Source organism: Sus scrofa, chromosome X, assembly GCF_054392235.1.
Source record: "Sus scrofa isolate SSC_HxYL_T2T_F1_AM1 chromosome X, Sscrofa_HxYL_maternal_Yorkshire_Landrace_v2.0, whole genome shotgun sequence".
NCBI lineage: Eukaryota > Metazoa > Chordata > Mammalia > Artiodactyla > Suidae > Sus > Sus scrofa.
Window position 1 is genome coordinate 108,995,660 of NC_139401.1, and position 24,465 is coordinate 109,020,124.

The following is a 24,465-nucleotide window of genomic DNA, read 5'->3' on the forward strand; positions in this document are numbered from 1 at the left end:
TAGTGTAGCACGAATCACAGGTTGGAGTCTGGGATTCAGTTTTGCATGTTCATCAACAATACTTTAAATGTCACAGAGTTGATTGATGCTGGGAATGTGGATTCACTCTCAGAACATTCACAAGAGATTGATGCAGAAAACAACATCCTAAATGACTAATTTACAAAGCCAAACAATTGTTCACAGGGATATAATTTGAAAACAGCAAATTCTTTCTGTGCAGAACCTCACGAGAAGCTAAATTATAATCAGAAGTGTGTTGCTACCATGGAATCAAGGCAAGTTGAGTTGGTTGTACAATTCAAACACAACCCAAATGGCCATCTCCCCAGTACAGACTAGAGTATTTGCTCCCTGGAGAGACAGGGGTGTATTTATTTTACAGATCCCTTCACACCTACCCCACTGCCTAGGTAGTACCTGTTCAGGTTTTGTATTTTTCCATGCTTTCTTTGCTGATCAAAACCCTTGATTTGATCTACTTTTAAAAATTACATAAGTAGGGAGTTCCTGTTGTGGTGCAACGGAAACGAATCCAACTAGGAACCATGAGTTGTGGGTTCCATCCCTGACCTTACTCAGTGGGTTAAGGATCCAGCATTGCCGTGACCTGTGGTGCAGGCCGGCAGCTACAGCTCTGATTAGACCCCTAGCCTGGGAACCTCCATATGCTGTGGGCCCTCAAAAAAGAAGACAAAAAAAATTGCATAAGTAAAACGTGTTTCTTTAGCTGTTATTTCTTCAATCAGTTAGTCTAGCATTGATTGCCTAGAGGACATTCGATCGTTTAAGTAAGGTATTTCTCTTTTTTTATTTTACTTTTTGTCTTTTTATCTCTTTAGGGCCGCACCCACGGCACGTGGAGGTTCCCAGGTATATGGAGGTTCTCAGGCTAGGGGTCGAAGAGAAGCTGTAGCCGCCAGTCCTTCGTGGGATTTGAGCCGTGTCTGCGACCTACACCACAGCTCACGCTAACGCTGGATCCTTTACCCACTGAGCGAGGCCAGGGATCGAACCCGTGACCTCATGGATGCTAGTCGGGTTTGTTAACCACTGAGCCACGAAGGGAACTCCAAGAAGTTCTCTTGATTTAAAGCTCAACTTATGGTTATGAGGGTGAAGCAGGGGACCACAACCTAGTGAATTCTTTGGAGGCACCTCTCTTTGGCCAGTGAGTATGGCTCCCCGATTAAAATACAGGATGCCCACTTAAATTCAGAAGGCAAGCAAATTTTCTTTTTTGGAATAAAGTATTTCCCAAATATTGAATGAGGTATAGTTTATACTAGAAAATATATTCATTTTTATCTGAAATCCAAATGTCCTGTACAGGGTGTCCTGTATTTTTATTTGCTAAACTCGGCAAGCCCACCACTACATTAGCATGATGTCAAGAGGCTTGCCAAGATTCATGCTGGTCGGTAAGCACCAATCCTTTCGGTTGTTTCGGGAAACAAAAATCATTCCCACTAAAAAATTGTTTGACAGCAGGTAGCAACGATACACGGAAGAACCTTGACCCTTTGAGGAATCCGTAGTGACGCAACGGGTTTAAATAGTACCTTGATTGATTGCCCCGCCCACTCCATTCTTCTCTTCCTGCTACTAGGATGATTGCTCTAGCTCTTCTTCCTTTTCAAGTCCCGCCCTTCAGTTACCCGCTCTGGATAGGGATCGGTAACCCAAAAAGGGCCGGCAAAAGCGCCGACGTATTTAGAGAAGCGGAAGTAGTCAAATTTCACTAAGAACCGTAAAGTGAGGCTGGCTGTCTGCCTTTCCGGATAACGACAACAGCTCCGACTGTCAATGCCGGCCTTCCTCGTGTAAGGGAACCTGCGGGACCCTTGCTAATTCAGTCCCCCCCGCCCCCGCCCCGTTCTGGGCCCTTCCCTATCGTCGCCCTCTTCACCTTGGATCATGTTCAAGAAGTAAGGACATACTGTGGCCTCCATCGTATGCTCACAAAGGGGGTGGGGGTGGGGAAGAGGGCGAGAGCAAAAATTCCCTTTCTCTCTTCCCAGCCCCAGCCATCCTTACTCCCTAAGGTTTTCTATAGTCCTATGCTCTCAACTCGCAACTTGCAACACTTCTTTAAGCCTTTCATCCAGTCCTCAAATGGGTTTCGGTCCTCCCACCCTCATTTTCTTTCTCCTTACCTCTCTTTTACTTTTTCTCCCAATCCTATCTCCATCCCAAGGATTCTACCAATCACATCCTTGTACTGTGATTTAGGGACATAAGCTCTTTAGCCGAGAGCTGAGCCCTGCACTCACTGCCATGTGGTTATTAGTTATGAACCGAATAAGGGAAGGCTTGACTTCCTGGGTCATGGGAGTGAAGGAGTCTGGGTGACAGGAAGCTAGCGGCCTGTCATGCCTATTGCCTAGCTGCCAGATTAACTTTGTTTTGAAAATACCGTGATTGCCGCATAGGCTATTGAGCGTAAGGAAGACAAAAGTTCTTTGGGAACCTACCTAGTGAGATTGCCTTCCAGTTTTGATAGACGCAAAAAGCACAGGGGGAACGTGGGCAAAGGAAGGTGGGTTTTGTGCACGACGTTTTGAGCAAAAATAAATAGGGATCTTAAATACCATCGTCGTCATCACTTTAGAAAAAAATCTCAGCAGATTACAGAGCCTAGGAGGGGCTGATTTTCTGTTATAATTAAGTTGGGCTTTTGTATCTTAACGCTTAAGGGTATTTTCATTTTATTTTGTTTTGCTTTTGATTTTTTTACACGGGTTTTGTTATAGGTGGGAATCAGTTTCTTCCTGGGTAGAGTTGAGTAAGATTTTCCAGGAAAGGCATTTGTGTAGCTGATTACAGACTATGATATGAAATATGCTTCATATCCTTTCCCTCGTCCCTCTGCTAATTGTGTACGTATGACAGTTTATTTAAATATTTTATTAAGACGTTGGTATTGTGCAGGACAGAATAAAAGGGAAATAGTATCTTAAAAACAATTTATTTCATAATTATTTTAGGCATCTAAATACTTGCTTGGAAATAGGTGACTAATTAAAACAATACCTCTAGCTATTCTGATATGTCTTCTTAGAAATGCCTTTTTTTCCTTGCAAAAATCATTTGGCAGATTTGATGAAAAAGAAAATGTGTCCAACTTCATCCAGTTGAAAACCTCAGTTATAAAGGGTATTAAGAATCAATTGATAGAGCAATTTCCAGGTATTGAACCATGGCTTAATCAAATCATGCCTAAGAAAGATCCTGTCAAAATAGTGAGATGGTCAGTCTTTTTTTCTGTGTAAAGCTCAGAGAAGCTGAATATTGTATGATTAGATTTATTGCATGATTAGATTGCCCTATAATGTAATTATTTTCACAACTATCTACTCTAAATGAATAAAACTTATCACTATTTGTATTTTAAAAATTTTTTATGTTTGTGAAAAATGTGGCTTTGTGTACTGATTATTTTGTTAGAGTTAATTAAATGTTTTTATTCAGAGTTGGATTTATTTCAGTTTGTACTTTAGAGATTTGTTTTATTATCTAACAAGGAAATTAAAATAATAAAAATGTGAAATAAAATTGTAGCAGGTTTCATTTTTCCCTCCTTTTCTCTACTGGACTGGTATGATAGGTAAAACGATTTAAACAATTTTTTTCTTTTTTATTGAAAAATTTTAAAACTTATTGCATCTCTGTATATGCATGTTTTGTATATACATTATTTAAAGGATGTTTGGCGTATTCATTTTTGAAAGAAAATATTTAACTTGGTACTTTGTGACATTTGTCTTACAGCCATGAACATATAGAAATCCTTACAGTAAATGGTGAGTTACTATTTTTTAGACAAAGAGAAGCGCCTTTTTATCCAACCCTAAGATTACTTCACAAATGTAAGTCTTCTTAGGAAATATGTATTTGGGGATATGGAAAGACACAAAAGGAGCTGAAAATGACTTCTTCTTATTAACTTAGTAGTACTAGGTTATGTGGAATATAAAGTTAAAATGAATCTCCCCCCTCCCCATCTTGTGGTAAATCTGAAAAATGCAAATTCTTTCATTATACATTCCAGAAATTCCAAGAAAGAGTGTTCCTTCATTCATTCAACAAAAATTGGGGGGGGGGGCACACCCAAGGCATGTAGAAATTCCCAGGCCAGGGATTGAACTGTGCCACAGCAGCAACCCCAGCGGCTGCAGTGATGCCAGATCCTTAACGCGCTGCCACAAGAGAACTCCGCAGCAAATATTTTTTGAACTTTACATCTGAGAACGTTAATGGGAAGCAAAGACAGACTTGGTCCCTGTCCCTGGGAAGCTAACAGTCTGGTTGGGAGAGTAGACAACAATTAGATATTTATACAAACTCTAATAAGTGCTGTGAGCATTTTCTTTTAAATTTGTATCCAGATTTGCCTCATAGAAAGAATTCTGTATAAGGGAAAGCATCAGGTAATTGTAGGAGTCCTAGTTATTATTAGTTGAGTGTCAAGGTCAGATGTTAGGAAACAAAATGATATTTATTACCTATCCATATTTGCGTGTTATTAAATTGAGTACATTACAAAAGAAAATCAAAGGAAGGTGCGATCCCAGTACACAAGAATTCTTAAACTGTGAAGTAAAATTTCTGCTTTTTAAATCATAGAGTATCTGGCATGTGTGAAGCAATATGTCTAAAATGCCAAATGGTAGAGAAAAAAAATGTGTGTGTATAAATAGAGATATGGGAGTTTCCTTCATGGCCCAGCGGTTAACGAACCCGACTAGGATCCATGAAGACGTGGGTTTGCTTCCCAGCCTCGCTCAGTGGGTTAAGGATCCAGCGTGCCGTGAGCTGTGGTGTAGGTCATAGACAAGGCTTGGATCTGGTGTTGCTGTGGCTGTGGTGTAGGTTGGCAGCTAAGGCTTTGATTCGACCCCTGAGAAGTCTAAAAAGTTTTTGCTACAGTCATTGTTTTAAATCTTTCAGGGATCCTTTCATTGTTAAGTTATGAATTAATAGTAGATACATATAAACACAGAAAAAATAATTTTTTTAAATTACAAAAGGAATGTGTATTCATTCTAGAGATTTGGAAAATACAGAAATAAAATTACTTGTATTCCCATGACCTCGAGGTAACCATCATTAGTATGTCAGTGTACTTCCAACCAGTTATTTCCTGTATTGTATATATATCTATGTGTTATATTTAAATGCATTTTTTCCCTTTTTATTTTCTTGTCTTTTTTTTTTTTTTTTTTTTGTCTTTTTGCTATTTCTTGGGCCGCTCCTGCGGCATATGGAGGTTCCCAGGCTAGGGGTCGAATCGGAGCCGTAGCCACCGGCCTATGCCAGAGCCACAGCAACGCGGGATCCGATCCGAGTCTGCAACCTAAGCTCACGGCAATGCCGGATGGTTAACCCACTGAGCAAGGGCAGGGATGGAACCCGCAACCTCATGGTTCCTAGTCGGATTCGTTAACCACTGCGCCACGACGGGAACTCCTATTTTCTTGTCTTTTTAGGGCTGCACCCATGGCATATGGAGGTTCCCAGGCTAGGGGTCAAATTGGAGCTGTAGCTGCCGGCCTACACTACAGTCACAGCAAGGCCAGATCCGAGTTGTGCCTGTGTACACCACAGTTCTTGGCAAAGTTGTATCCTTAACCCACTGAGCGAGGCCAGGGATTGAACCCGAGTCCTCGTGGATACTAGTTGGTTTGTTACTGCTGAGCCTTGATGAGAACTCCTATTTTTTTCCTTTTTAAATTTGGCTGTTATATATAGTTTTTGTTTTTTAATACATAGACCTTTTTAGAGCAGTTTTAGATTTATAGAAAAAAAATGAACAGAAAGTACAGAGTTCCTATATACTTTCTCCCCACCCTTCCTTTCTTCTTCTTCTTATTTATTTATTTATTTTGCTTTTTAGGGCTGCTCACGCAGCACATGGAGGTTCCCAGACTAGGGGTCGAATGGGAGCTATAGCCGCTGGCCTACACCACAGCCACAGCAACGCCAGATCCGAGCTGTGTCTGCGACCTACACCACAGCTCATGGCAAAGCTGGATCCTTAACCCACTGATTGAGGCCAGGGATTGAACCCACAACCTCATGGTTCCTAGTCGGATTCGTTTCTGCTGTGCCATGATGGGAACTCCTCCTTTCTTATTAATATCCTGCATTGGTGTGCCTCATTTATTTAACCGGTGAACCAGTATTGCTACATTATTATAATTAACTAAAGTCCATAGTTTACATTAGGGTTTATTCCGTGTGCTATACATTCTGTGGATTTTTTCAGTTGCATAATATGGTGTATCCACCGTTATAGTATCTTACAGAATAGTTTCTTTTTTTAATTCAATGAATTTTATTACATTTATTACATTTATAGTTGTACAGTGATCATCACAACCCAATTTTATAGCATTTCCATCCCAAACCCCAGCCCACCCCCAAACCCCACAGAAAAGTTTCACTGCCCTAAAAATCCTCTGCGCTTTGCCTATTCATCCCTCCCATCTCCTGCTCTCCTTTAACCCTTAGCAACCACTGATCTTTTGGGCAGTTTTTTCTTCTTTTTTTTCACTCATCACATATTATGGACATTTTCCAGGGTATTACATATTATCCAAAAAAAGTGGTTCTAGTATATAGATATTATAGACATAGGTTTTTGTTTTGTTTTGTTTTGTTTTTTTGTCTTTTTGCCTTTTCTAGGGCCGCTTCCCGCAGCATATGGAGGTTCCCAGGCTAGGAGTCCCATTGGAGCTGTAGCCGCCGGCCTATACCACAGCCACAGCAACTCGGGATCCAAGCCGAGTCTGAATCCTACAGCACAGTTCATGGCAACGCCAGATCCTTAACCCACTGAGTGAGGCCAGGGATCGAACCTGCAACCTCATGGTTCCTAATTGGATTTGTTAACCACTGTGCCACGACGGGAACTCCTATAGACATAGTTTAAGTCATTTATCTCTTACTTTATTGTTGGACATTTAGGCTGATTCCCAGTTTGTTTGTTTGCTTGTTTGTTTATTTATTTATTTAGTCTTTTGTCTTTTTAGGGCCACACCCACGGCATATGGAGGTTCCCAGGCTATGGGTCGAATCAGAGCTGTAGCCACTGGCCTACATCACAGCCACAGCAACGCCAGATCCAAGCCGCGTCTGCAACCTGCACCACAGCTCACAGCAACACCGGATCCTTAACCCACTGAGTGAGGCCAGGGATCAAACCTGCAACCTCATGGTTCCTAGTCAGATTTGTTTCTGCTGCACCATGATGGGAACCCCTCCGGTTTATTTCTAATATAAATATTAGTGCTATAATGAATATCTTTCTACCTAAATATATCATTATCATGCATCTCTTATTTTTTCTTAGGATAAAGTCCTAGAAGTAGAATTACAGACAGAGTCAAAGAGTTTGAACTTTTTCAAGGCCGTTGATACATTGTGCTAAGTAGTCCAAAGGAAAGGTTGTATCCATTTATAAACCTTCTAGCGGTATATGGGAATGCCAGCTTTCCCACACTCTTGCTAGCACTGGGGCTTATTTTTCTTAAAAATATATACCAATTTGGAGTTCCCGTTGTGGCCCAGAGGAAACGAATCTGACTGGGAACCATAAGGTTGTGGGTTCGATCCCTGGCCTCGCTCAGTGGATTGGGGATCCGGCTTTGCCGTGAGCTGTGGTATAGGTCACAGACTTGGCTCGGATCTGGTGTTGCTGTGGCTGTGGCCTAGGGCGGCGGCAAAAGATCCGATTGGACCCCTAGCTTGGGAACCTCCATGTGCCGTGGGTGCGGTCCTAAAATGACAAAAGACACACACACACACACACACACACACACACACACACGAATAAGTGAAGGAAGGTGTTTTATTTTGCATCTTTCAGAGTACTCTAATTTGAGGGAATATTTGTTCATGTCCTTTGCCTTTTTCTGTTGAGTCCTATTAATTTATGTAATGTATTTCTTTTCTTCTAGATCCTTTTATCCTGCCACACCAGCAGGTTGATAAAGGAGCCATCAAATTTGTGCTCAGTGGAGCAAATATCATGTGTCCAGGCTTAACTTCTCCTGGAGCTAAACTTTACCCTGCTGCGGTAGATACGATTGTTGTATTCTTCCTACAACTCTTGAAACAACTCTTCCTACAATGCTGTAACTCTTGAAAAATATGTTCATTGTGCTCTTGTTATTACTGAAAGATCCATCATCGAAGAGAACATGAGAAGTACTTTTTTGGAGGTTACTGTTATCTCATGCCTTTCTAAGATGTGGGAAGCAATATTATTATTATTATTATTATTATTATTATTATTATTATTCTGTTTAGGGCTGCTCCTGTGGCATATGGAAGTTCCCAGGCTAGGGGTGGAATCGGAGCTGCAGCTGCTGTCCTACACCACAGCTCACGGCAACTCTGGATCCTTAACCCACTGAGCGAGGCTAGGGATGGAATCCACATCCTCATGCATGCTGGTCAGGTTCTTAACTCATTGAGTCACAATGGGAACTCTGAAGCAACGTTATTTCTTGAGACAATATTATGCCCATCTTAGAAATTAAATGAGAACAAGTAGTACAAGAGTCCAAGCTACATTTCAGCTCAGTTGGGGCCCAGTGTTATAAAACTCTTGATTATTAATGGAGAGGATGTATATGATATGATTGGATCACTTATCTGGACATCATCTTGCTACTTTTACATTTGACTTACCCCAGATACACTGGAGTAGAAGCGCTCAAAAGGGAAAAGAGGGAGTTCCCTGGTGGTCTAGTGGTTAGGACTCAGCACTTTCACTGCTGTGGCCTGGGTTCATTCCCTGGTCTGGGAACTGAGAACCTACATCAAGCTGCTGCTCACTACGGCCAAAAAAAAAAAAAAAAAAAAAAAAAAAAAAAAAAAAGAGGAAGAGAGAGAAAAGAACTTAGGCACCAGGTAAAATGTTAAAAGTGAGTAGTGTGGGAACTATGGGCGATCCCCAACTTTTATTTTAAAGTTCATTTTTAAGCTGATTGTTTGGGCCTCAGCACATGTTTTCTCAAAGAGAAATGTTAAAGTCCCAGATAGTTCTTAAGGATCTATTCACTCATGATGAGTAATTCTGCATGATGTATCTGAGTAATGCAAATTATTTCCATTTCTACAGTGCTGTTTCAGCTATATTCTAGATTAGTTTTTTGGTCAACTAGTCTGGACAGGAGGACATCTCCTTTGTCATCATGGCCATTTGCCTCAGGTTGAGAAAAGGAACCATACTTAGAGGGAATGGAGAAATCACTGGAGTGAAAAGGCCATTGGAGTGGGTTTAAGAATGTGTGTTGGAGTTCCCATCATGGCTCAGTGGTAACAATCCAACTAGTATCCATGAGGACACAGGTTTGACCCCTGGCCATAGTGGGTTAAGGATCTGGCATTGTTGTGTGCTGTGGTGTAGGTCACAGACAGAGCTCAGATCTGGCGTTGCTATGGCTGTGGTGTAGGCCAGCAGCTATAGCTCTGATTTTGACCCCTAGCCTGGGAATTCCATATGCCATGAGTGCAGCCCTAAAAAAAAAAAAAAAAAAAAAAAAAGGAATGTGTCATTTGCTCAAAAGGAGGGTGTCCTCTCTTGTGGCAGTTATATCTGAGAGGTAGTATAAGTCATATATTTATATCTTAGGGACAGCTTGTATTGACATAGATACTGGTCACATAATAGGTGCTCAAAGTTTTGTGGAATGTTGAGTGAATGAATTGAAAACCAATAGAGAAAAGTATTCTGTGAGGACAGGTTACTTTTTTATGTTTATGCTTTTTCTAAGTTTTGAAGTTTATAGTTCTGAAATGTCCCCTAAATGGGAATTTTTCTTGGCACCTTGCCTTTACTTCCTTTTTTTTTTGGCCATTCCTGAGGCATGTGGAAGTTCCCAGGCCAGGGAATGAACCCATGCCACAGCAGTAACCTGAGCCACTGCAGTGATGACCCTGGATCCTTAACCCATTAAGCCACATGGGAACTCCCCTAGCTTTTACTTTTTACCTTTTAAATAACTTTTATTTTGAAAAGTTATAGACTTTTGGAAAGTTGTAAAACTAGTACAGAGAGGTACTGTGTGCCCTTGAACCTATACTTTTTAAAATATGTACTGCAATGTTTAACATTCTAGACACTTCAGATGATAACCAAAAACATTATGGTTGTTCCCAATAGATTGAAACTTACACTAGCCTTTTTTTTTGTCTTTTTATGGCCACACCTGTGGCATATGGAAATTCCCAGGCTAGGGGTCTATCTGAGCTGTAGCCGCCAGCCTACACCACAGCCACAGCAACGCCAGATCTGAGCCGCCTCTGCGACCTACACCACAGCTCATGGCAAAGCTGGATCCTCAACCCACTGAGTGAGGCCATGGATTGAACCCGCCTCCTCATGGATACTAGTTGGGCTCGTTACCGCTGAGCCACACCAGGAACTCCTGGGCTTTTTTTTTTTTTTTTTTTTTTTAAGGCTTTTTTTGTTTGTTTCAGCCAAGGAATGATGCATGCTAAAGATTAATCTTTATTTTTCCTCACTTGGTTTTTCGAAGAATACCACCATTTCAGTCCCCAATGAACATGGCACTTGTTTGTTTCTTCCCTTCTAATTTATTCTAGATTTTCAAGTGTTTTCTTCAGTAATGATGCTTTCTCCTGCAGCTCAGGTCTGCTGTCTCCATAGTTGCTGAAGACTCAGTTTAGAGCAAGCATTCTGCACTCAGATATCAGTTTCCCATTACTTAGATTCTTCAAGTTTTTAAAGCAGCAGTTCTGTCATCAATAAAGCTTCTGTTCTCACAGATGAGTAGGTCTTATTTTCTAAAGAATGTGCCGTTGGCATCGTGGCACAGCGGAAACAAATCCGACTGGGAACCATGAGGTTGTGGGTTCACTCCCTGGTTGTGGGTTAAGGATCCAGCGTTGCCATGAGCTGTGGTGTGTAGGCTGCAGACGTGGCTCGGATCTGGTGTAGCTGTGGCTGTGGTGTAGGCCGGCAGCTGTAGCTCCAATAAGACCCCTAGCCTGGAAACCTCCATATGCTGTGGGTGCAGCCCTAAAAAGACAAAAGACAAAAAAAGAGAAAGAATATGTGGTTGATTTACAAGTTTCAAGAGAATTTCAGCCAAAGCCTCAGGATCTGTATGTTCTTCTAAAAGCATTGATCCCTGAAAAAAGGCATTCATTGATTGTAGGACTCCTAGCTTACACTGGGCTGTTAAAGATAGATTGGGGATTTAATTCTTTGTTTTGTTTTGTTTTTTTGTTTTTTTAGAGCCGCACCCGAGGCATATGGAGGATCCCAGACTAGGGGTCTAATCGGAGCTGTAGCCCCTGGCTTACACCACAGCTGACTGCAAGGCCGGATCCTTAACCCATTGAGCCATAGGAGAATTCATTAATGTGTTCTTTATATAAATCCACCATGTAGTGATTTAAGCACTAGAACAATTGATATTTATTTATTTCAGTTTTTAATATTTATATGCAAGAAATTTTATCTCCTTTTTTTTTGCGTGACTTTTTCTTTTGTTGGCATTGTTAACATTTGACTTTAAAACCAATAATGATTATTAGATTCATTGATTTAGCATTATTGATTATTGCAATGTGCCCATAAACTTTGCTAGGTCCTTGCCCTCAAGGAGTTAATGGGCTAAGTGAGAAGGCAGTTTGGGTTCAGAGTGGCTTAAGTAGTCATGTGACACCCCCTCTCCAAGGCATTTTGATAGATAAATTATTTTCTTAGCCCTGTGTTTTCAGGCAATCATGGCAGAAGGAAAACAGCATGCCCTGTGTGTTGGAGTCATGAGGATGTCTGCAGAAGATATGTAAGTCTCTGATTAGGTCCCCTTAGCTTTTGAGATATAGGTAACCTATGCAGGAGGCGTCGGAATTAAAGGTGAAATTTGCTCTCATACATTCCACATCTTACAGATATTTAAGCACTGAAGCCTCATTTTTTATTTTTCCTAATAACACTTAGGAAGCCATTGATGCCTATTTTTGTCTCTGGGATTGCATTCTTTTTTAAGCACTCTGAAAAGAACCTGTGTGCCAACACAGCTGTTTTATATGTATGTAGTATTTTTAGTAATTTTTAAATTTTATTTATTTATTTATTTTATTTATTTATCTTTTGAGGGCTGCACCTGAGGCATATGGAGGTTCCCAGGCTAGGGGTTTAATCCGAGCTGTAGCCAGAGCTGTAGCCGCCGGCTTACGCCACAGCCACAGCATCGCCAGATCTGAGCCGCCTCTGCGACCTACACCACAGCTCATGGCAACACCGGATCCTTAATCCACTGAGCGAGGCCAAGGATCCAACTCACACCCTCATGGTTCCTAGTCAGATTCATTTCCGCTGTGCCCCGACAGGAACTCCTTATTTATTTATTTAGCTTTTTAGGGCTGAACCTGCAGGAAGTTCCCAGGCTAGGGGTCAAATCGGAACTGCAGCTGCTGGCCTGTACCACAGCCACAGCAATGCCATCCTGAGCTGCACCTGTGACCTATGCCACAGCTCAAGGCAACGGAGGATCCTTAACCTGCTGAGCAAGGCCAGGGATTGAACTCCCATCCTCATGGATACTGGTTGGCTTCTTAACCCGCTGACCCACAGTGGGAGCTCCTAGGAATTTTTTTAATTTCGTATGATTTTTTTTTTTCTTTTTGCCTTTTCTAGGCCCACTCCTGTGGCATATGAAGGTTCCCAGGCTAGGGATCGAATAGGAGCTGTAGCCACCAGCCTACACCAGAGCCACAGCAACACGGGATCCGAGCCACGTCTTCGACCCACACCACAGCTCACGGCAACACCCGATCCTTAACCCACTGAGCGAGGCCAGGGATGGAACCCACAACCTCATGGTTCCTAGACGGATTCGTTAACCACTGAGCCACGATGGGAACTCCTCGTATCATTTAAATTAGTTTTGGGGAAAGACATTTTGCTGCTAGTTTTTAAAAACAGTGACATAATTCAGCACCACAGAGTAGTTATCTTATAATTTGACCTGGTGGTATAAAATATTAAGGAAATATTAAAGATATGGTACCAGAATACAGTCAGTATGCTTAAAAATATTGGGGCTCATTTGATGACCAAATTATTCCTATTACTTTAGTTTCAGGGCTAATGATAACACTTTGATGTTCTCCTGGTTTGATGACATTATTACTGTTTCTATAGATGCACTAGTTAGATCCCTAGAATCACTTTAAAACATGAACTGTAGCAGAGTACTATAGTTTAATATAGGTGATAATGTTAGTGTAATAATTTAAAAAAATCCCCTACGTGTGGCTCAACAATTGTGAAATAGTAATGTACCCTGAATTATATTTACCATAGTAAGCCTATAAAAATGTGTAACAGGAGTTCCCGTCATGGCGCAGTGGAAATGAATCTGACTAGGAATCGTGAGGTTGTGGGTTTGATCCCTGGCCTCACTCAGTGGGTTAAGGATCCAGTGTTGCTGTGAGCTGTGGTGTAGGTTGCAGAGGCGGCTCAGATCCGGCGTTGCTGTGGCCGTAGTGTAGGCCGGCAGCTCCAATTCGACCCCTAGTCTGGGAACCTCCATATGCCGTGGGGGTGGCCCTAAAAAAGACAAAAGACCAAAAAAAAAAAAGTAACAATATGTTTATGTGCTTTATTCCTTCTACAGTGAGAAAGTCAACAAAGGAATTGGTATTGAAAATATCCATTATTTAAATGATGGGCTGTAGCATATGAAGACATATAAATGAGCCTCAGAAGGAATGTACTTGGGCTAAATATGGATATTGTGCTGTATCTGTGTTTGTGTCTGTGTGTGACAGCATGAAGGCAATACCTCTGTGGTTATGCTTAATAAATTCGACAGATGCTAAAACGCTGTTAGCTTCAAAAATTATATTTTCTTAAACTCACATTAAATTTGGGTAATAAACTTGGACATTAAAAGGTATCTGGTAAGAAACCAAACTCAGACAACTTAATGTCCTTTCTCAGGCTAACGATTTAAGATGAACGGCAAGACTTGGTAAATGAACTTGCTGTATGGCTGACATCCCCCCCGCCCTGTGAATATGACTACTTAATGGGGCTTGAAGCTAGACTAGGATTTTTATCCCAGGGAACCTAGTAGTGCCCCCTCTCTTTTGTGTGTGTGTTTTTTTTTGTTTGCTGTGGTTGTGTTTTTTGTTTTTTTGCTGTACCCATGGCCTATGGAGGTTCCGAGGCTAGGGATTGAACCTGGATCACAGTTGCTACCAGGTGCAGCAATGCTGGAGCCTTAACTCATTGTGCCACAAGGGAATTTCTGCTGTGGTTGTTTTTATTTTCATTTGGAAATATTCTCTTCATTATGGAAAATTCTGAACATTTAGGAAAGTATGGGGAGAAGAGGATAATGGACATTCTCTGTATCCATCACCCAGCTTCAATTCCCGGCCAATATTATTTCATCTATATCTCACTCATTCCTTCCCACTCCACTCCCCAATTATGAAGCAAATCTCAGATATATTGATTCATCCATAATTTTTTTTTTCTTTTTTGGCCGCCCCCCGGCATATGGAGTTCTTGGGCTAGGGATCAGATCTGAGCAGCAGTTGCAACCTACTGCTGTGGTATTGCCCACTGTGCTGGGTCAGGGATTGAACCTGAATCCTGATGCTCCAGAGGTGCCTCGATCCTGTTGCACCACAGTGGGAACTTCCATAATTTCTTTAATATGTATCTTTAAAAGATAAGTGTTTTTTTGGAGTTCCTGTTGTGGCTCAGCAAGTTAAGAATCCAACTAGTATCCATGAGGATGTGGGTTCAGTCCCTGGCTTTCCTCAGTGGGTTAAGGATCTGGTGTTGCCACGAGCTGTGGTGTAGGTTGCATGTTCCATGTTGCACAGGCTGTGGCTGTAGCTGTGGCCGGCAGCTGCAGCTCTTATTTGACCCCTAGCCTGGGAACTTCCACATGCTGCAGGTGCAGCCCTAAAAAGCAAAACAAAACAAAACAAAAAGATAAGTTAAAAAAAAACTATAGTATCATATCACAGCTACAATTTTTAACTTTATTAATATGAACAGATATCTGGACTGTGTTCAAATATGTGACAAATTGACCTCTCTTTTATTAACGGTTGGTCTGCTTGAAATTGGTACCTTACAAGATTATTTAAGTCCCTTTTAATCTATAAGTTCCCCCTCCTTCATTTTCCCTTTAAATTAATTAAGCAATCAAATTGGGAGTTCCCATCGTAGCACAGCAGAAACGAATACGACTAGGAACCATGAGGTTGCGGGTTCAATCCCTGGCCTCACTCAGCGGGTCAAAGATCAGGCGTTGTGTGAGCTGTGGTGTAGGTCGCAGAAGAGGCTCGAATCTGGCATTGCTGTGGCTGGGGTGTAGACCAGCGGCTACAGCTCCGATTTGACCCCTAGCCTGGCAACCTCTACATGCCGCGGTTGCGGCCCTAAAAAGACAAAAAAAAAAAAAAGGAAGAATGAAATTAAATTGTTTTGTCTTATAGTTTCCTCCCATATTTTGGATTTTGTTGCAGCTGGGCCTCCCAAGATACAACATAGATGAAGGGGCTGACTCAGATTGAGAAACTATTTTCCACCAGCAAAACCTTGGAGATTCCCAGGTTAGAATATAAATGTATTAATTTATAGTGATAAGAGTGCTTAAGATAAGCAATTAGTAAACAATAATCTTATCAGTAACAAAATTAGAAATTCTCTTTCAGAGCAGGATTCTCAATAGCTAGTCTCATTTCACGTACTAGTTTCAAATTTAGATGTCTCCCCGTTTGGGGGAGAGGCACTCTATTCGAGGTCTATAGCTCCTTATATGCTTAAAAAGAAAATATCTAAGTCACTTATGTCAAAACCAAACTGAACCTTTTTTGTTGGTACTAAGATAATGTTAATTGACCAAGATTGCCTGTGAAGTGTTGGCAATGAAAAACAAAGCACACACACATATTAGAGAAGTTTTATTTTTCTGGTTTCAGAAATAACTTATCCATGTTTCTAACAACCATTAGAGTGAGGTGCAGGGAACACTTTTAAAATATTCAGCATCATCTGTGCTTGTTTTTCTCCTGTGTTCAGGTACACTGACCTTGTTGCCTTGGTTATGTGGACTAAATATGTATGTTTCCTGCTTCCCCTGGGTCTGAGGCCTCAGGTCATAGAGTTAATCAGAGGTGTCACTTTGCAAGTGGGAGTCCAGTCTGTTTCTAAACGTTAGGTGATGGAGGGAAGCCAATTCAAAGAGGCTAAACTAGCAGATATATCAGCCTCTTTATGTACCATGATCAAAGGAAACAGTTTACCCACATTCCAGAGAGTAGGAATAAAGGGAGAGCCTATTTTCTTGCAGGCAATGTGTCTTCAGTTCATTTTTAGTTTCAAAATTAATTCTGTGTCAAGCCAGCCTACAGTCTAATCATTTTTGTGTATCTGACAAACTTTTTTCTCAGCCCAGGTCAGTTCAGCTCAGTTGACATTTGTTGAATATCCACTAGGTTCTAGGTTTGTGGCACAAAGATGAATAATACACAAGTGGTCCTTGCTCTTAAAGAGCTTCCCATCTAGTGAGTAAATTTACATTTTGAAAAATCTGGGTAATGGTGGCAGCCCACTACCAGTTTATAAAGTCAGTAGGAAGTTACTAATATTTTTCCAATTTTAGTTGTCAAAATTTACAAATTATACATGAACCAAATATAAAATATTCCTTTGGAGTTCCCATCGTGGCTCAGTGGTTAACGAATCTGACTAGGAACCATGGGGTTGAGGGTTCGATCCCTGCCTCATTCAGTGGGTTAAGGATGCGGCGTTGCCGTGAGCTGTGGTGTAGGTTGCAGACTCGGCTTGGATCTGGCATTGCTGTGGCTGTGGCTGTGCTGTGCTGTTTCCTAGCCTGGGAACCTCCATATGCCGCAGGTATGGCGCTAGAAAAGGCAAAAAGACAAAAAAAATAAAAATAAAAATATTCCTTAGATAATATCCAATGTGAGGTTAAAAAAAATCCAGGAGTTCCCATCATGGTGCAGTGGTGAAGGAATCCGACTAGGAACCATGAGGTTGCGGGTTCGGTCCCTGCCCTTGCTCAGTGGGTTAAGGATCCGGCGTTGCCGTGAGCTGTGGTGTAGGTTGCAGACGCAGCTCGGATCCCACGTTGCTGTGGCTCTGGCGTAGGCTGGCAGCTACACCTCCGATTGGACCCCTAGCCTGGGAACCTCCATATGCCGCGGGAGCGGCCCAAAGAAATAGCAAAAAAAAAAAAAAAAAAAAAAAAAAATCCAGATGTCTTGGCATTGTAACAGTTTAGCATTCCAACTCAAAGCTGTCCCACTGTGCAGTAAAAGGCCTGATCAACCCTCTTTTAGCAGACTACTATAGTAGTTTGGTAGTGTTCTGTTGGTAGCTGCATTTTTCCTTTTTTTTTTTTTAATGTTCTGGACTCAAAACAAGCAGCTGGATTCATCCCAGAGGCAGCCATGAACATTTCCAATTCGATGGATTTGACAGTCCCCAAACACAAAGTCATATGGCAAGAAAAAAAATAAAGTCATGTGGCATTTATCAAATAACGATTATATCCAGTTAAGATCCCCCCGCACATACAAATCAGCTGCCGATGATACCATATTTCCAAGCATATTTCAGAAGATATGGGAAATGGCTAAATTTTAGAGGTATTTTGTTATAATAAATATTTCACTTTTTTGTTGTTCCTGAGAATATTAATACTGTAGCAATTATATATTAGTGGGAATATGAAATGAATGCATGCTCGACAAAAAATGTTTTAATTTTGTTTATCGAGGTTCCTTAATTTTGAGAATATATATCTCTCAAGGCTCTTCAGGGAACTCAAAATGTTTCAATTTCTAAAGGAGTATCCACTAAAACTCATTTATAATTGTGAAAAAAAGAAAATGTATGCATCCTATGTCAATAAAACCATCACTTCTGAGGTCTCCAGCAATCAGAAACTTACTCAAGTTATATTTAATAACCTGTAAGCATTAGGCCATTAAAATATATTTTGAAAGCCCTTCAGAACACTTTATGTTTAGTGTCATTCGTTGTATTAAGGCAGTAAAAATTAGACTAAATATAATTATATAAATTTTTAATATCCTAGTCTCTCAGCAATAGTTCCTAAAGAAATCATGCCTGTCAACATGGAGACTGATACATGTAAATGCATAGTTTGTATTATATGTATTCTATCTTTTTACACATTGTATGTATACTTTATTATACTTTTTTTATAGCAGGTGAAAGAAAAAAGTAAATATAATGAACTATAACACTAATTTGTTTAATATTATATTAAAACTAATTAAGTACTGGAGTTCCTGCTGTGGTGTGGTGGGTTAGGGATCTGGTGTGGCCTCTGTGGCAGTGTAGGTTTGATCCCCAGCCTGGTGCAGTGGGTTAAGGATCTGGTTGCCACAGCCGTGGTGTAGATTGCAGCTGGGGCTCAGATGTGATCCCTGGCCCGGGAACTTCCATATGTCATGAGTGCGTGGGGTGGGGGTAGGGGGACAACAAAACAACTAATTGCGTCCTTATAAAGGACTACAGTTCCCTCAGAACAGGAGTGAATGAAGGGGATTGAGAACCAGTTTTAAAATCTGTTGAGACTCAGTCTGGTTGGTTGGTTGGTTGGCTTAGGAGGCTGGCCTCTATATATGGAAAGGCATACAAGATATGATTCACTGGAATTTCTCCTAATAATATCATATTATTAGAACAGGTCATGGGGAGGAAAAATAGATAAAAACATCCAAACTAATTAGCATGATCAATATTTGCCTCTTGGATCGAAAAATTAAAGAACACCAAAATTTTATGCCTGAACATTTTGAGAAATAAAAGACCCATTAGTGAAATAATTTTTACTTAAGACCTAGTTATTACAGAGAATGACATGACTTACTATTGTCCAATTCTAATTAAATGATTATCTGATACATTTTAAAAATACCATTTTAAAAGTAAAATGATTGATTTCCACGCCACAATTTTTATTGCTATTCTTGCTCCATTTCCCAGTTTTAAAATACTTTCATTTTAGGCAATATGTGAATTATAAGGGCTTCTAGGGCATAATCATTTACTTCACTACCTTCAATTCCATTGTAAATGTTCTTAAAACGCTACCATGGGGGGCGGGGAATCTCCTGAATTTAAAATACACAAAGATTTACTTTTAATTTTTTTGGCCGCACCTGTGGCATGTGGAAGTTCCTGGGCTAGGGATCAAAGCCATGCAGCAGTTGTGAACTGCTGCATAGCTTCAGCAATGTTGGATCCTTAACCTTCTACATCACAGGGGAACTTTCTTACTTTTCTTTTAATTTTTTTATCACGATACTTGATTGTCAACAATAGCTAATAATATTCTTTTAATCTATGGTGAAATAACTAATTTCTTCTGGTTTTCATAAGCCAGGTGAGCAAAACACTGTTTTAAGAAATAAATCATTTAAGCACTTACTTAGAGAAAGTGCCATTTCTCCAAACATATGCCTTGAAAACAAATGAAATTCAATTACCTTTTTGTCTCAGGGAAAGCCATATTGGGGAGACTTTTGAGGGTGGGCAATCCATTTTTATTCCTACCAAATGCTGATAATGTCCTTCTATGCTGATGCATGATGAAACCCTGAGGCTTGGAAACTTGCAAACCAGTAAGATGGTTTTGTGATGAAACTGCATTTTAGATTGACACCGTTTAATACTTGAATGAACTTAAATTTGAGGCAACTTTTTTATAAAAGCAGCACGCACTTCTGGTTTTGTTTCCCTCTAAGTTGGGCATAAAATACCTGTTTCTGCAGACCAATATTTTAACAAATTTTTAGTTTCTCATGATCTGAAAGATTTTGTATGCACTTCTTTGTCTGGATACTCTTTTCATCAGTTCTAATGCTGCCCCAGTAAGAATTCAATTTTAAAAGCCAAAACTCACTTTTCACTTAAACATCTGGATTAAATTGGTCAGGGTGAGGAGGATGGGAGGAGAGTCCTTTTTGCTCTGTAGGCTCTGGACAGCTTTCTTAGAGAGTTGACTTATTCAGGATTAGGAAAAAGTATGCTTTTGCATGACTAATATCTCTACAGTTCGCTTTTGTAAGCTTTTTAGATTTAAGAAAGTTCAGCTTCATTTAGTGGGATAACAGCAGTCTCTAACCCATCAAATTAATGTCTGTCTCCTAAATAGCTTTCAAAAAGGCACACGACTGGAAGATATTTTTCACTGGCAATACTTTATTCTGTTTAAAACATAGTAGGGGCTAAAATGCAGTAACAACTTGGAAACTGATGCTGCATTATTTTATGTTTAACAAGGTAAGGTTTTTATATTTTGTAAAATGTTTTGAAAGAAGTCCACAAAGTAATTCTGCTTTCTTGCTCCCAAATGCAGAGGTCTGAGAAAAAGCACATGGCCTTGTGAGCTTCTGGGTGTTGTCAAACCCAATTCTCTCTCAAGTACTGATGCCCAGATGCATTTACTGGGGATGGCAAGAGTCTCACTTAAGCAGTTTTTGTCGATATAAAGGGAAGCATCTTGGTTAAAATGTGAGGAGAAAGAAATCATACTGATTTGGGCAATTTCGGCTCTAATAATGTCTAATTTGGTATGAAAGGGGAACATGTTCTAAGTTAATGTCCTTAAAAGCAGCTTCCAATTTTTGCCTTAAAAATATTTACTCTATAAAAAAGCTGCTCAAGGAAGAGCTGTTTTATTGCATGGCACAGATTCAATCTACAGATATTATCTTAGAACTATTAATTAAGGAATTCCCTTGTGGCTTTGAATATTCAATACCAGCTGTTATTCACATCAATATTTTAATATTTTACCAGAAAGATATTTAATGAAAAGAATTGATAAAGCTTAACTGTATAAAGTGCTGGTTAAATTTGTTCAAATAGGTCAGAAGGAAAGGGAAGTAACATTCATTGAGCACCTATTATATGCACAAGCCCTACTTACATATCTTGCTTAATCTTTATGACTATCCCATAAGGTGGATTTTAATTCTCATTTTACAAACAAGAAAACTAGTATTCCAGAAGGGTTATATAACTTTCCTGAAGATACATTGCTAATAAATGGCAGAATTGGGATTTGAACCAAGGTGTCCCTGATTGCAAAGCTTGTTATGCAGAAAATTCTCCCCTCATATTTCATAAAATGTTAACCTCGGCCCACAGCTGCATCACCATCTTTGTTGATGGGTTACTGGAGAGAAGTGTAAGTTGACCAAGTCTCAGTCGCACAGTGGGAAAATATGGGTGGGATTAGAATGTGGTGAGAGTGGGTTGCTTGCACAGTGTGCTTCTGAAAGAATGTTCTTCTGTTCCCTCTTCATCAGCAGGGTATTCTGAGAGAATCCTTTGAAATTGAACTTAGTCCTAAGGTATGAACTTTTTCTGTTAGTCACCCTCAAGCTAGGTGATTTGCGATCATTTAAAAGTTACACCATTTAGAAGCCTTTCCTGGATTTTTTTTTTTTTTTTTTTTTTGCCATTTCTTGGGCCGCTCCTGCGGCATATGGAGGTTCCCAGGCTAGGGGTCCAATTGGAGCTGTAGCCACCAGCCTATGCCACAGCACCGTGGGATCCGAGCCAAGTCTGCAACCTACACCACAGCTCACGGCAACGCCGGATCCTTAACCCACTAAGCAAGGCCAGGGATCGAACCCACAACCTCATGGTTCCTAGTCGGATTCATTAACCACTGTGTCACGACGGGAACTCCTGGATTTTTTTTTTTTTAGAAAAGGATACAAGGAAGAGGGTTAGTTAAATGGGGAGATGAGAGTATACTGACTCTAAGGTGAAAAGGCAGAACTAGAGGTATACGCCCAAAGATAAGTCTGGAAAAGGATTAGTAAACATGAAAATGAATGATGGGAGCAGTTTGGTTCAATTATAATCTAAGGAAAAATGCTGAGGGTTTTTGTATTTTGCTCCAGATCTAATGAGTTAATTTTGAAAAGAGCCAGTGATTGAATTCGTGCAAGGAGATGGCCTGGGGCCTGCTAAAAGTCAGGTTGCAATTTCCATAGCATTCAAGACAACCAGAAAAATAAATAGGACTTTTAAAAGAAACTACAAATTTTTTCCTATTCACATGTCAGCTGGGGAGGGGTGGGGTAGGGGGCTTGTCTCACACTTATGGAATTGGCTAGACCTGTGTGTGAAGTACACACTGGATTTCAAAGACTTGATTTAAAAAAGAATGCAAACTATCTCATTTTTTCCCCTGTTCATTACATGTTGAAATGACAATATTTTAGATCTATTGGGTTAAATAAAATATACTAAAAGTGATTTCACCTGTATCTTTTTATTTAATTAATTAATTTGTCTTTTTAGGGCCGAACCCCACAGCATATGGAGGTTCCCTACACCACAGCTCACGGCAATGCTGGATCCTTAACCCAGTGAGCAAGGCCAGGGATTGAACCTCTGTCCTCAAGGATGCTAGTCAGATTCGTTTCTGCTGAGCCACAATGGGAACTCCTAACCTGTAGCTTTTTAAATGGGGCTCACATATTTCTACTGGATGGCACTGGGATGGAGCACAGGCAGTACTCCCTTGGCTTCCTTCTGGAGTTGAGGCCCTTAGAGTGGCAAATATGGAAAAGGTGATGCCCAGTGCCAGGGGGTTTCCATTGCGGTGCAGTGGGTTAAGGATCTGGCCTTGTCTCTGCAGCTGCTCTGGTTGCCGCTTTGGCATGGGTTTTATCCCTGGCCTGGGAACTTCCACATACTGCAGGCGTGGCCAAATATAAATAAATAAAAAATAGGAGTTCCCGTCGTGGCGCAGTGGTTAACGAATCTGACTAGGAACCATGAGGTTGCGGGTTCAATCCCTGGCCTTACCCAGTGGGTTAACGATCCGGCGTTGCCGTGAGCTGTGGTGTAGGTTGCAGGCGAGGCTCGGATCCCGCGTTGCTGTGGCTGCTGCAGCTCCGATTCGACCCCTGGCCTGGGAACCTCCATATGCCGCGGGAGCAGCCCAAGAAATAGCTAAAAAGACCAAAAAAAAAAAATATATATATATATATATATATATATATATATATATATATATATATATAGTCTTCCATAAAGCTAGGACCACTTTTTCTCTTTTCTCCTCAGAGATTATGGACCTGATGTTTTGACTATTAGAACATCCTATTTATTCAACACTCTGAGTACCTTTGTGGATGGATGTCACTAGAAGCATTTCTTATTTTTTTTTCAAATGCAAGCCTGGTGCATATTAAGGGCATCTTTCCTCACTCCCATCCATCCATTCACTCATAGAAAATCTGTCTTATTTTTAGTCTCTTCATAGTAGAGCTTTCACTAAATTGCCAAAGCAATGGCAAAAGCAATGTAACCATTCTTGCAAAGAATCAGTGAAAACTACTAAAGAAATGAGAATTACATGGGTTAAAAGAAATAGTATTTATCAAATTGAGGACTTTTAAGGCAACAAGGATTACCATATTCTAATACTAAACAGTGGCTTATTTTATTGCTCATGCAAAGCTTACATAAACTAATTGTTTGATTCCTTGTATGAATCATGTGTTTGGGCTTTTTGCTTTCCACAAAATACCAGGCCTATTGTTGACCTCATAGATAGTAAATATACACAAGGAATTGTATAGTGTACAGACTCTATACTAATAAAGGTGGACATCTTTTTTTATTATGCTAGAGACCCCAGATATACACCATAATTCATCATTTCATACTTTCTAAATAAGTCATTTCCCCCATTACCCTTTAAATACTTTATAGTATTTTATTATTGTTGGTACTGGAATTGAGTGATCTTTTTTTAATTAGAGTTAGGGGACTCCTTTGCGGAGGTTGGCAAAAATTTCTGAATGCCAAAAGAAAGCTAAATTTTTACAAACATGCTCTTCACATAACTACCCAGACATGCATTGAATGCACCAATCCAAGTCAGCTGGCACTAAAAAGAACACAATATTTTAAACAAATGAGTGGGAAATTAGTGGTACATCATTACTAGACTCTGTGCTTTCAGTAACTTTTCTTTTTTCTTTTTGTCTTTGTCTTATTAGGGCTGTACCCGAGGTTCCCAGGCAAGGGGTCCATTAGGAGCTGTAGCTGCTGGCCTATGCCAGAGCCACAGCAACGCCAGATCCGAGCCACGTCTTTGACCTATACCACAGCTCATCAGCTCATGACAATGCCAGATCCTTAACCCACTGAGTGAGGGCAGGGATCGAACCCGCAATTTCATGGTTCCTAGTCGAATTCATTTCTGCTGCGCCACGACAGGAACTCCAGGGTTATAGTTTTTGGCCTACTGAATGCATGATGGTCAAATCTGTAACTACGACCTCAGGAGCACTATTTTCTGTTTTACTGACTCAGATTTTATCTACAAGACTAGGTATAAATAAGTTCGAAGAGACAGCATA

At 40.4% G+C, this 24,465-nt stretch overlaps 2 protein-coding genes across 4 annotated transcripts in view; one reads left to right on the forward strand and one right to left on the reverse strand.

Moving 5' to 3' along the window:
- Nucleotides 1–2,311, reverse strand: part of CUL4B (cullin 4B) — a 61,705-nt gene extending 59,394 nt beyond the window's left edge. For both annotated transcript variants that reach the window (XM_085008284.1, XM_085008283.1), the window contains exon 1: nt 2,157–2,311. The gene's annotated coding sequence lies outside the window, so the exon portion shown is untranslated. The remainder of the gene's footprint in view (nt 1–2,156) is intronic.
- On the forward strand, nt 1,567–14,704 carry MCTS1 (MCTS1 re-initiation and release factor). 2 transcript variants are annotated; one of them, NM_001435149.1, is given in 5 exon segments: nt 1,567–1,928; nt 3,772–3,803; nt 7,962–8,080; nt 11,761–11,828; nt 13,665–14,704. In NM_001435149.1, coding segments are annotated over 5 exon segments (291 nt in total). In that variant the 5' UTR covers nt 1,567–1,917; the 3' UTR covers nt 13,726–14,704.
- The last annotated feature ends 9,761 nt before the right edge of the window (nt 14,705–24,465 follow it).

Excerpts from the sequence above, each read along its gene's own strand:
- MCTS1 (XM_021080806.2), top strand. Across the intron at positions 8,081-11,760 it reads CTAAACTTTACCCTGCTGCG|GCAATCATGGCAGAAGGAAA; the intron begins GTAGATACGATT and ends CTGTGTTTTCAG. Across the intron at positions 11,829-13,664 it reads AGGATGTCTGCAGAAGATAT|TGAGAAAGTCAACAAAGGAA; the intron begins GTAAGTCTCTGA and ends TTCCTTCTACAG.